At 57.8% G+C, this 12,765-nt stretch overlaps 3 protein-coding genes and 1 non-coding gene across 4 annotated transcripts; 3 read left to right on the top strand and 1 right to left on the bottom strand.

Annotated features, from left to right (window-relative positions):
* Positions 1 to 184: 184 nt before the first annotated feature.
* P884DRAFT_274371 (magnesium transporter NIPA-domain-containing protein) lies at positions 185 to 4,796 on the top strand (the record flags this gene model as incomplete). Its single annotated transcript, XM_069442713.1, has 4 exons — positions 185 to 1,224; positions 2,419 to 3,356; positions 3,421 to 4,051; positions 4,289 to 4,796. The coding sequence occupies 4 exons, from the start codon at positions 185 to 187 to the stop codon at positions 4,794 to 4,796; spliced, it is 3,117 nt and encodes a 1,038-aa protein (XP_069302111.1).
* Positions 4,797 to 6,513: 1,717 nt separating this feature from the next.
* Positions 6,514 to 8,610, bottom strand: P884DRAFT_235170 (uncharacterized protein). Its single transcript, XM_069439938.1, has 2 exons — positions 7,788 to 8,610; positions 6,514 to 7,737 (listed from the first exon to the last, which is right to left on the bottom strand). Exons 1-2 carry the CDS (start codon positions 8,216 to 8,218, stop codon positions 6,669 to 6,671), a joined length of 1,500 nt encoding a protein of 499 aa, XP_069302110.1. The 5' UTR covers positions 8,219 to 8,610; the 3' UTR covers positions 6,514 to 6,668.
* An 839-nt stretch (positions 8,611 to 9,449) lies between these two features.
* Positions 9,450 to 11,875, top strand: P884DRAFT_326541 (Golgin subfamily A member 7/ERF4 family-domain-containing protein; the record flags this gene model as incomplete). Its single annotated transcript, XM_069445479.1, has 3 exons — positions 9,450 to 9,476; positions 9,887 to 11,341; positions 11,391 to 11,875. 3 exons carry the CDS (start codon positions 9,450 to 9,452, stop codon positions 11,505 to 11,507), a joined length of 1,599 nt encoding a protein of 532 aa, XP_069302109.1. The 3' UTR covers positions 11,508 to 11,875.
* A 406-nt stretch (positions 11,876 to 12,281) lies between these two features.
* Positions 12,282 to 12,353, top strand: P884DRAFT_t14. Its single transcript has one exon. It is a non-coding gene; the product is annotated as a tRNA-Met (tRNA).
* The last annotated feature ends 412 nt before the right edge of the window (positions 12,354 to 12,765 follow it).

Raw genomic sequence — 12,765 nt, 5'->3', positions numbered from 1 at the left:
AATTCCACGGCCCCTCTCCCCAGGCCAATTGCTTGATTCACTTGTTGTTGTTGCTATTGTCTCAACGATGAAATCTTCTTCCCCCACCTATTCTTCAAGAGTCTTCGTAAGAGCACACACAGTACAACCATATCCATACGAGATTATATATAAGTCCTACTAACTCTACTACCATCAGACAACCATGGCAACTTCACAACATTCACAACCTTTACAACCTACCACGCCAGGCCAAACGTCAAGGCCAGATGCCGATGCTGTCCTTGATGTTGCCTCTTACAACAGGGGAGACTTTGAACTACCCGTCGTGACGGTGCATCCCAGCCAGCACGACGGTGTGCGGTCCACCGTGTTCCAGTGCCTGGGGCGGCCGCATGACTACGACCTGGGCCGCCTGGGTCGCCTCCCCTTCGAGATTGTGTCGCTCATCTGCCTCGAGCTGGACGTCTCGTCCGCCGTCCGCTTTAGCCATGTCAACCGTACCGCCCGCGAGGTGCTCGCCTCCATCCGCGAGTTCCGCCACCTCGGCGCCCACGCGCTCGAGTGCCTCTGCGTGCTCCTACGGACCGGCCTCGCGCCCCACGTGGGCGTCCTGGACATCTACTCCGCCCTCACCACCCAGCACTGCGCCCTGTGCCGCTCCTTCGGCGGCTTCTGCTTCCTCCCCACGGCGACCCGCTGCTGCCTCACCTGCATCGCCTCGGCGCCCGCCACGCAGATGAGCTACCTGAGCCGGGTGGCCGACGCCGCGGGCTGCTCACGGACCGACCTGGAGCGGCGGCTGCCAGTGCTGCACACTCTCCCAGACAGCCGCAGGTGCATTGTCGCGGCGCAGCACGCCCTCCAGTCGCTCCGCGAGGCCGGGCTGGAGGACCCCGAGGAGGTGATCAGCCGGTGGCCCGACTCGCTGACCTTGAGGTTCCAGGCGGCCACCAGCCTGCCTTTCCTGGACCGGGCCACGGGCCAGGCCGAGCCGGGAGTCTCGTGCAAGGGGTGCCAGATCGCATTCGAGAGCGACTTCTCGGATGACCACCTCGAGCTCCGGGACCGCTTCTATTCAAAATCGGGCTTCTTGGAGCACTTTGACGAGTGCGAGCCGGCTCAGAAGCTGTGGAGCTCCAGCCAGCAGGGTACGGCCCCCGTAAAGGAGCCGCAGTGGACAGGCCTGGGCAGGACCTTTACAGCGCCGTGTGGACGACGGCATTCGCTTGCTCGGTCAGAGCCGTCGGACTACTGATCCGAGAGAAATCATCCCAGAAACGGCTCTCAACAAAAAAAAAGTTTGGGTTTGTGTTTTGTTCTTTTGCGGCACGGCTATTGACGGATCTGGGCAAGTGGATCTTTGGGGCGGCGGGGGGTTGAATGGGAAAAAAAAGAGTAACAAAAAGGGACCTGGTCGGGGTTTCAGGCGTTGGTCGGATCATGCTTTCTCCTCTGGGCAGAGCGTGCCTTGGAACTGCCAAAATGAGCTTTTCTATTTCAATTTGGGCTGCAGCGGTCACCAAACCCACACGATTCACTCAGTAGTTCGGACGTATAATTTAATGCCTGAGCAGCCAGAGCACGACAGGACGGCATCTCACATTTGCATCAAAAAAATTTCTCTGAATCGCATCATTCCCCTCGGTTCCAATTATTCGATCGATGCGAAGCTTTGCGTCACTGAATGAGCTTTTTGCTCTATGGAGTCCCAATTGACTAACACGGTCTGGGGGACAGGGAATTGATTGGTCACAACGAACAGCCCGCTACCCTACGGAGTAAGTTAGTTACTGTGTGTGGCTTCGGGGTCTGGCAGCTGCAATTTCAGTTACGGCACGCCAAGCCCAAGATGGTCAAGACTGGCCAGGCAGGCTTGGCGGCCGAGCAGCTGCACGGACAAGACGGGTTTCGGGTACGTGCCCCCGCTGACAGTAGTACAGTGTGGGTTTTTATCATGGATGCGCTGATATTCAGGAATCCGGGCCTGTGCGTCACAAACCAACCCTTCGAACCGTGAGCTTACCCTCGGATTATCGCAGGTAGATCCCTGCTCCGCTTGCTCCGTTGTATCGACATCGATGTGAAAACCAACGTTGATGTCTGAAACCGCGTCTCTTGCGCCCTCCAGACCCCATGTTCGATGATATATTGGCTGCATTCTCGTCGTTACCGCGTATTGAGCGTGCCCACTTGAGGGCCGACGATCTTCGAAATTTCCACAAATCGTGGCACGGCAATTCGCAATTCTGACCGAGCAAGAGCCCATCCAAGCCCGACCGAACCGAAATCTGGCCAACGCCCGATCGCCTCGCGCCCGATGCCGATGACCTGTCATTGCGGGTTGCGACACCGGTGTGCCTCATCTTCTTCGGGGGCGACAAACACACCGCGGTGAAAACACATCGCTGGCTGGCAGGCAAACGACCGCAACGAGAGGGGAGGAGCCATGCGTTCTCGGCTACCGCCGCCCGGCCTGGCGCACCGCTCATTGCCATCGCCATCGCCGTTCCCGTCCTCATTGACCGCATTGTCCTCTGACGACGATGACAGTCCCGAAGGCGAGCTCCAGAATTGGTCCAGCCTGATTGGCATCGTCACCGCCATCTGCGGCAACGTGCTGATCGCCCTGGCCCTCAACGTCCAACGGTACGCCCACATCCGGCTGCACCGTAAGAGAGCCCGAATACGAGACGGCGCGAGGCAGGCCACGCGCCACGCAGTTGCCGGGTCACAGGGCCGGGGTTCGGGACAGTACGGGGCCGCCATCTCGTCAAGTCGCGGTTCCAATGGCACCTTCAATGGCGCGCTCGACCGGTACGTCGGTGCCCGGTACAGCGCCGAGGAAGACGCCCGCGACTCGTCCGAGACCGAACCCCTCGCACAGTCCTTCCACTCGGATGGCTCGGCCGGCGGCGACGGCGACGGCGACTACAGCAACTTTGATGCGCCATCCAAGATCTCCACCTCTTACCTAAAAGACCCCTACTGGTGGCTGGGGCAGGTCTTGATCACGATCGGCGAGATGGGCAACTTCTTGGCCTACGGCTTCGCCCCGGCCTCCATCGTTAGCCCACTCGGGGTGGTGGCCCTGGTGTCGAACTGCGTGATCGCGCCCATCTTCTTCAAGGAGGTCTTCCGGCAGCGGGACTTTTGGGGCGTCATCATTGCCACCACGGGCGCCGTCACGGTCGTGCTGAGCGCAGAGACCGAGGAGACAAAACTGGGGCCGCACGACGTGTGGGATGCTATCACGACCATGGAGTTTGAGATCTACATGGCCGTCAGCTGTGCCCTCATCGTGTTGCTCATGTGCCTGAGCCCCCGGTACGGCCACAAAACCATCCTGGTTGATCTCGGCCTCGTGGGGCTGTTTGGTATGCCTCACCCAAGCAGAGAGGAATGCGTACACGTCCGACAGCATTGGCTAACTGTGCCCAGGCGGCTACACGGCCTTATCCACCAAGGGCATCTCCTCGATGCTGTCTTCGACCCTGTTTGGCGCCTTCGCCACGCCCGTCACCTACGTCCTCGTGTTTGTCCTCCTGTTTACCGCCATCATGCAGGTCCGCTACGTCAACAAGGCGCTCCAGCGCTTCGACTCCACCCAGGTCATCCCAGTCCAGTTCGTCCTATTCACCCTGAGCGTCATCATTGGCAGCGCCGTCCTCTATCGCGACTTTGAGCGCACCACCGCCCAACAGGCCGTCCAGTTCGTCGGCGGCTGCCTCTTCACCTTCTTTGGCGTCTTCCTCATCACCAGCGGCCGGCCGCGGCAGGACGACGACGAGGAGCCCGCCCTCTCCGATGCAGAGGGTATTGAGGAAACCATTGGGCTTGCGGAACAGGACCGCGCATCGCCCCCGACCCCGCCCCAACCCCGCCGCCGCCGTGCGGCCTCGCGGGCAGACGGTTCTTCTCGGACCTCGCGGGTCAGCTTCTCGGACGTTGACGAGCACATCTCCGACCAACCCACCCCCCGCTCAACCCCGAGCCTCCGGAAACACTTTGTCGACAGCCGCCAATACCAACACCACTTCGAGGACGAAGATGACGAGCAAGCCCTCTTGCTGTCTAACCCCTGGCAAGAGCCAGGCACACCACCACCCACCCGCCCTTCCCCGGGTATCCACACCATCTCCTCAGACTCCTTCATTTCCGCCATTCACACACCCACCACAACAGCGACAGCACCGAACCAACCCGCTCTACTCGACGTTCCCACAGATCAGCCAACACCGAAGGCCAAGACAGTATCAGCCAGTAGTACCAGCAGAGATAAAGACCGAGACAGAGACAGGGACAACAGGCCCGTGACCCCGCGCACTCCCGCCAGTTCCTCCCGCCCGCCACCGTCCCACCAAGTCTACTCCCCGTCGCCGTTCTCGAGCACCGTCAGCGCCGTCGTGGGCGACGCGCTGTTGCTTTTGCACGGATCGCGGGGCCAGGGCCAGGGCCAGGGACAGGGACAGGGGCAGGGGCAGGGGCAGGGGCAGGGCCAAGGGCAGCAGGCGAATGACCAGGGGCCCGACTCTGGGCAGGACGGCCAAGACGGCCGTGGAAACGAGGACAGTGTGGACACGACTGGGAACGGCAAGAATAACAAGGGCGGGCTGAGAGGCCGGGCGAGGAGCCTGAGCCATACCCTTCGCCTGGCCGGTTTGTTTGGTGGCGGCGGCGGTGGTGGTGGTGCTGAGAGCGGGGAAGGGAGCGCTGGGAGTTTGCGGAGGTCGACGTTGCCGAGGAGAGACACCGCTAGTAGCACGCCCGTCGGGAGGGCCGGGAGCGTGTTTGGCGGGCCGTTACACAGGGCTTAGGCGGCGAGACACGGGGACGCGAGAAGGAACGGGACTGGTGTCGAGGGATCATGATCTGATTGTGTGGAAGGCATCTCGGAAGTTCAGAAAGAGTGATCGAGCTGGTCTCTACGTGTCCAGTGAGTTTCTCTCGCTTTGGGTCGGCCGGTCAGTTTTTTGTTTACGAACGGACGGACCGATGGATGGAGGAGCATTGCATCTGATTCGGCTGTCAGTCACGGCATAGCGTTTCTCTCTCTCTCTTTCTCTCTCTCTCTCTTTTTTTTTTTTTTTTCCTCTCCAATCCTTGTCTACATATCATGGGATCATCAGATGCATGGAGATGGCGTTGTCGGTTTACATACTCTTGTCATACCTAATATCTCCCGGCCCAGGTCACCGCGGGCTTGGTTCGGCGGGCGATGGTACTCCGTTCTCTAAGGAGTCACATCTTTGCCATACCTAATCTAACGTGAAATGACTTCTCTTTGGAGAGCATATCCGCGCCCATTCCACCCGTTGATCTCATTGGAGGTACTTGGTCCTTCGCATTATTGACAGACCAACGGCTGCAACCACCCTCCCCAACCCACGCCACACTGTACGGGCATGCGTTCGGGGCCGAGTTTTCGTCCAGTTTTCTGCACACAAGTCCCCCGAGAACCGCGCTTCTATTCCGTACACATGTAAATTTAGATCAATGCTACACTTACAGCAATATACGGACAAAATCTGGTCCCGCAACAGAAAGGGTCTTCCATCGGGCCCTTTCAGCAAAGACACCTTGGCCATGTTCCCTCGATCGTCAGTCACCTACGAGCGTGAATAAGCTGAAACGGCCGTGCTCAGTGGCGTCTACCGACGCCAACTGTCGAATCTATCGTCATCTGAACAGCTGCTCCCTTCTTGCCTTCTCTCCTTCTCGTCGTCAGTGTTGCTCTGGGTTGTTGAAGTACAGAGTAAGAGAAATGAAATAAAGAAATAAAAAAACAAAAAAAAAACGACTCGATCCGAATCTACGATGGCGTCTGTGAACCAAGTCACCGGCTGAAACAGGGTTTGACGCAGGTCAACAGTCAGATCCCGCCTCCCGAGACCGCGGGAATCGGTCGACCGCGGCACGTCTGACACACCTGCGGGTCCCGTATGTAGTGTACGCAGTGGACGGGGTCCCTGAACATCGCCCTGCATGCCAAGCAGCGGGATGTAACATCAGCGGGGACACTCTATTTTACACCTACAAGTAGATGAGCTGCCGTTGGAAGCGGCCAGTCATGAACTTTCGCAACTCGCACCACAATAAAAGCGGAAAAGTTAAATAATAACAAGACTGGGGAAACTCTCCATCTTGTTCGTCTCTGTGAACGGTGTGCTGGCTCGATAAGTTACGCAGAGTGTTCCTGGCGCGGGTTTTTCGATGTATGTAGACTACTGTCCTTATGATTCCTTTGTGTCTCGAACCGTCCGCTGATCATGTAGACTATATACGTAAATACATATAGTGCCTTCAACTCTTGAAACTCAAGTATTACTGGGAATGCCGGCCACCGCGCAAATGACCTTCTGCCGTGGCCAGCCGTTCGCGCGACGACAGGGAGGTGCTCACGTAAAAAAACATCGCGCGGTCGCCATCAAGCACTTGGAGCTGACCGAAGGGCCAGACAGAAATGTAGGCAGCCTTCGGGATCGGTACCCTTGTGCACAGTGGACCCGGCGAAAAAGCGAAACAACCGTGGAACTTTGCCTGGGAAGTTGTCTTACCCTCCTCGGAGTATCGCGGCTGGGGAACGCAGCACGGCCAAAGAAAAAACGCTGTCTGAGTATACCCGGCACTGAGCCCTTATTGTCCGCCCTATTTCATACAAAAGGCACCAAACGAGAAGAAAAAGAACCTCAAGCATACCGTAGCGTAGGCGTACCTGATCGGGGCACCAATGACGACCCCGCGGCATCCCGCCTTTGCTTAACCGGCTGGTCCCTAACCTGCTTGTTACGTTGTTGGTGCCGCCCATCTCCATCACCTCCTTCGTGAGCATCATCGAGCTCATCCAACCACTGCTTACCCTCGCGGGCAAGCCATTTCGCCCCCCGCAGAACCGGAGACATCACCGTCGAGGTCGTAGCGACCGTCGCCGTCACCGGCAGCGTAGCCACAAACCAACCGCCACCGGCGAGCTTCCCGAGGATGCCCCAGCCCTCGGCCTTCTTCCTGGCAACGACGGCCGACAGGGCAATGATGTCGTCGAGGCTGTGGCGCAATTCCGTCAGGCGTTGGTCCGTCTCGCTCGTCAGCGTACTGGTCTTCTTCTCGTAGCGCCTAACCGCACGGATGACACTATCGATATCGGGGCCGACGGCCGCGCGCACATCCCGCGTCACCTGCTCGCGCAGCTGCCGGGCCTGTGCCTGCTGCTTTTGGGCGTCGCCGCAGTCGCACCCCTCGCAAGGTTTCCTCTCGGCCAGCTCGAGCATCTGCTCTTCCAGCTCCTTGACCCGCGCCAGCAGGGCGCGATACCGCGAGGCCGTCATACGCACCGTCCGGTACGGGTTCGAGTGGACGATTCGCTGCAGGTGCAGCGTGTGCGCCAATATCAGTTTGATCGAATGCGAGAGCGGGGTGACCTCGGCAGCCAGGAGGAAGATGCCGATGTTGACGTTAGCAATGACGCCTTCCGAGCGCCGGCTGAGGAGGTGTCGGACCGAGTAGAGGAAGTATGTGGCTATGGCGGGAGCGATGAAGCACGCCCCCAATGCCAGCACTTCGAGGATTCGTAGCCGGATTAGGGCGCGTTCTAGCTGGCGTGCTCGCACCTGACGGGCTTCAGCAGCTTGAGGTGTGTCGCGCGATGATTCCAATTCACTGTCGGATTTTGCGGGCGCTTTGCCTTTGGGAGAATCGAACGACTCCTCCAGGGCCTCTTCCTGGTCCTCTCGAACCTGCTGGGCCGCGTCGTACCATCTCCTAGCAGCCGTAAATACTTGTCCAGGGTGTTATATCAAGGAGTCGCTCACCATGGTGCCGTGACGGACCAGTGGAGGAAGATACTGGCAAGGCACAGCAGGATAAGGTCGCTGAAGAAGGCGGTTCCGTTTTTGAAGAAGAGGCCAGCGAATGGAGGAACCAAGGCGAACATGACGGGCAGCCACGACTTCCACGTTCTTGAGGTGCTTTCGGGGTTTGGGCCGGGATCGAGGATCTCTTCCTGGAAGTTCTGCTGCGCTTCGCTGAAGCTGTATTGCGAGAAGGTGGAACTGCGGCGGCGGAGACGGTTCTCCGCCGTTGTTTCTGACCCAACCGTGCCGGCCGTGGACGTGCGGCGCATTGCTGGGGCATTGACGCGCTCGGTCGACCTCCGACCGAGGCCTCTGGGAGAGACGGGGGCCGAGGATGAGGAGGAGCCTGCAGCGGCCGACCCACCGGTATTGCGCCGAAACAATCCCATGATGGCTGATACGCTGCGGGACGCCGGCGTACAACCTGGACCTCGCTCGACTCGGCCCCCCTCGGCTCCTCGGTGTGCCTATATAGACTCCGTCTGCCGAACAAAGCTCTAGATTTGGGTTCTGGTGCTGTTACGAGAACAAAAAAATACGAGTGACGTAATTGGGGAGAAGCATACAAGAACCGAGGCGATTATGCCTCACTGTTGCCGTGCTGTGTGTTCCAAGTTGGGTGATTACATCGTTGTTCGTGCTCATTGCTCGACACAGATGATGGCATTTTAGGTCTGAGCCTCTTGAATGCAGTGTATGTACAGATCAGGGCGGAAGGATGACCCGAAGATTTGAGGGGGATAAGGGTGGTGTGCGGGTGACTTCCCACAAAGGGCTTTGCGGGGTGTCCCACCTTCCCGAAGCTGTAGGTGCCTTCCGTGCGAGCATAGTTATAGGTAGGTGCCTACCTTACCTTACCTACCCTAGGTACTTGCAGTATGTGCGTCAGACCACTGGCTGGCACTCTCGGCTACCACTGCAGGAACAAGATGCAGTGTACTACGTAGGTGAAGCAGGAGCGTGTCTCACTCTGTTAGTGATAAGGGGTTGGTGGTGGTGGTAGATGGTTTTTCGTCTATTGGCTACCCTCTAAGCGGGTCTTAGACGTGCCTACGACGGCGGTAAAGGCATAGGTTCATTTTGATGACCAGGGAAAACCGCAGCGATGCTTTGGGCAAGGCTTGGACGAAAACCCGGTCGTTAGGTAACCCATTTCCATCCCCCGATTAGGACTACTCCCTAACCGGCCCATTTCCTCTACACTACACCCCTGTCCCGCTGTCGTATGCCAGGCGCCTAACCCATGTCCGCCAGGTGGGAAGTGATAAGGGTGCTGCACGTTTTGACGTCGATAAATCCTAACGCTGTAGATTGTTTTAAGATCTCAGTATCGCACACATAAGAAGGCAAGTGAAGATGCTGCTTGTGAAAATACAGTAAAGTACCTGGAGAGGCACCTTAGGCTCATGGTACTTCGTATAGTCCGTAATCTAGGTACTTACTGCAAAAGCAAATGGTTCGACTTGATATCAGTAGGGAAAGTGCTGCCCAGTGCGGCCAGGTGGTCTGGCCATTTCCGCGTTGGGAGATGCTGTGTACGGACTAACTACTAACTTAACGTTATCTCGCGGATGGCACTCCGCGACAGCTGTCAGACAGCCGTACTGCAGGATGCCGCTAATGGCGATCACCAATCACTGCCTGTTCGTCCGTCACACCAGCTTCAATTAGTCTCAATCTAACGTTAGGTCGCGCCTGCATCCGCATGCATCGGTACGATTATTGGCAAAATCTCAAAACCCAATTGAATTCCGATTGTCTCGCAGCTCATCAAAGCACGGCGCTTGTCAAGCACCCCGTCTTTACGGCCTGCAGCCCTTAGCGACGCGAACCGTGTGAGACCCGAGTCCATTGCGATTTTCTCCTGTTTCGGGGCTGGTTCAAGGCATCCTCGAGTGGAAATTTCGTTGACGGGTGGAGAAAGCCATTGGGCTGGACTGCGTAGAAGCGCTCGGCTGGGACCCCTCGTTCAGAACGACGGGCCAGGAAACCAGAGAAAGGGGCAAATCGGTACTTCATAGCTCTCCGGAGGCCGTCTCGGCGGCCGCCGTTGCCAGGTCTTCCCCACGGCTTCACCCGCAGCACCAGCTGCCCGCCCCCGGTCCAGCAAATTGCACGACTTAGATGCAGCGTCCGGAGTCCACCCGCCACCAGCAACCAATCCGAACCTGCCGTCTCCGCCGTCCCAGCAAACCCCCTACCCTCCTCACCCTCCTTCGCCCGCTGCGCCGTCGCCGGTAACTCTGCAGCAGCCATCGCGAAGAAACAGTCTTCTCCGAAGGGGCCTCGGCGGCGCCCCGGACTCGTTCCTCCAATCGCCCTTCCGCACTCGCCGCGCCGCTGCTCCGCTCAGGCATCTTCGCCCGGCGCGCCTCTGGAATCCCACCAATTCGACTCCTAGAAACTTAGCACCGCGAAACTTAGCACCGCCGGCAACAAGCAGGCCACGCCGCCTGTCGACGCCACCGCCTCCACCCGTTCCGCTCGCCAGCCCTACACTTGAATTCACCGAGTACCCCCCAGACGCTACCGGCGCCGCTGCTGGCGATTACCCGCTCTTGACGGTCCCCGAGCAACGCGAGGTTCGCTCTCCGCGTCTCAACAGGGCTAGCCTCCACCTTGACCGCGCTGCCGGAGCCGAGCAGCGCATCAGTCTGCCACCCTCCCTTCGCCACTCCTACGACGAAAAGCGAGCAAGCCACACGCCCTCGCCGGCCGAGGAGCCAGAAGCAGGACCCTCTACCAGCCGACACGCCGCCCACCTGGTGGTTCCTGAAACGCGTAGCCGGAGCAGAGGCATAAGCCTGACAAAGCTGCAGGCACCGATCGGGCTGAGCTTCCGGCCAGCCTCGAGGCAGAAGGAGGACAAAGGAAAGAGTAAGGCAGTCATGGCGCCGCCGGAGGATGCCGCGGACGGCTTTACGCCGGACCTGGAGCGCGGGCCGGCTGCCCTCAACCAGCGCCACTCGACGGCGTCCGGGATATCAGGCATTGGGTCGGTCATTTCGTCGAGCGATTCGTCCATAATGGGAGACCCGGACCAGCCGCCAGACCACGGGGAAGAATGGGGGCCGCAGCATCCGTGCTATCCACACCTGAATCCACACGTTCCCATTGACTCGCCCGAGTATGCCAATACACGCATCATCAGAGTCCGCCGGGACTGGCTGCTGGAGGGTGACCTCGCACCGACCTTCTCTAATCTCTACCCCGATATTCTGGACCCAGCTGGCGTGTCGGAGCAAGAGTTCCGCCGTGTCATTGACAAGTTGAACACTGAGCTTATCCAAATATTCAACCCATACTCCTGGAGGAACATCTTGGACAACGCCCTCGGCCTGGCGACCGGCTGGCTCTGGGACGATCTCGGTTTTACGTCGGCCAAGATGCGGCTCCGGAAACTCGAGCAGTGGATCGAGCAATGGAATTCCGAGATGGAGAAGACGGTGGGGTCGGAAGAGGGCGTCATCCCGCCCAAGATTGTGCCCCTGAGGAAGACAGGGTACATGACGGTATGGCCGCCCAACTCTGCCTCTGGTGTGTGTATGCTGACCGTCGCAGCTTGATATTCAAATACCGGATCCCGAACTCGCGCCTGCTTCCCCTACTAGCGCGAGCGCATCAGGCGATGGGCCGGACTCGTTGCCGGCCGAACCCCCTGCTGCGGTCACGACGTGATATTCATGAGCTGCCCGTCTATTTTTCGGCCATTTTTTTTCTTCCTTTAGTATACCCCTTAATCGGTCTTCAAATGACTGACGAGCTTGATGCATGTACCCATACCATACTTAGTGTTGTCGCTGTCTCATGGACTGGTGCTGAATGCCATTTGTATGCAAAAAGGGACGAGGGAACATGACATGGCGTTGTGGTGGAACACTCCTCACGTTGTCCCTCGCGATCCCAGACAGCTGCTGAATAGTCCGAACGCAAGTGTGTTCAACGATGTTTGGATGTTTGTTTGCGTTTGACTGATTATGATGCTGTCTTTTCGAATGGCGCCCTGCAAGGAACATATTCAGTCGCTTAGTTAAAACCATCCTTACCCCCCTTTTTTTTTTGCCTTCTTATTCCAGCTTCCCTTTTCTTCCAGTAGCTGTCATTCTCAACTCGAAAACAGATACGACGGCGGCTCCATTCCCAACAAGCAGGGGAGCTCTCAATCCCCCCCCACATATGCAAAATGGCATGCATCTTGCATGATCCGCCTGCCCATGTCCGGAGCCAATCTGTGTCTCCCGTTTACAATCCACCAGCCCACCCGGCCGTTGCTGTTGGGCCCTTCTCCCACTCAGTTCCTTATGGAGGGCGGGACTCGAATAACTCACAATGCTTCGATACGGACGGATCCTTCTTTCGGCCTCTGCTCCGGACTTCCATGCTAGCTGTCCTACCCTCCTCATCATTCCGGATCATGCCGGTGGTAATCCAACAACCAAGGATACGCAACATAGCGAGCTGGCGCAGCGGAAGCGCGCCGGGCTCATAACCCGGAGGTCACTCGATCGAAACGAGTGCTCGCTAGTATACTTGTTTTTTTTGTCCTTTTTCTTTTCTCCTTCCTCCCCGTAAAGAATTTTTTATCGGGACTCCTTTTTCCGCTTATTCCCGCTGGCTTACCACACAACCATGACTGACACTTGATAAGGTTGGTAAGAACCGTGTTTGAAATCCTCACTAATTTGTTCTAGTACCTCTTGTTCTGTTTTCTCATCTTTAGTGTTTGCGTAAATCATCCCGTGGGGTGGTGAAAAGGTTTTTGGCGCATTCGAATCTCTTCCTCCACCCCTTGCTCCACCTCCCGCTTTTCCCAGGGACATGGCTCCATGAGCATGAGGATCAGTAGAGAAAGAAAAGAACGTGCGATTCTCAGCATATTCTCATAATCTTATCCTGGGCAATATTGGTGGTTTCGTTGGTTCCAAACATGATTGCC

This window comes from Thermothelomyces heterothallicus (genome assembly GCF_042370625.1).
Source record: "Thermothelomyces heterothallicus CBS 202.75 unplaced genomic scaffold P884_scaffold_1, whole genome shotgun sequence".
NCBI lineage: Eukaryota > Fungi > Ascomycota > Sordariomycetes > Sordariales > Chaetomiaceae > Thermothelomyces > Thermothelomyces heterothallicus.
Note: the sequence above shows the minus strand (reverse complement) of the source record. Positions and strands in the feature narration are given on the sequence as shown.

Coding starts and splice junctions, on each gene's coding strand:
- P884DRAFT_235170 (XM_069439938.1), bottom strand. CDS start 8,218: ATGGGATTGTTTCGGCGCAATACCGGTGGGTCGGCCGCTGCAGGCTCC. Junction 7,738..7,787: donor TGGTCCGTCACGGCACCATG/GTGAGCGACTCC, acceptor TACGGCTGCTAG/GAGATGGTACGACGCGGCCC.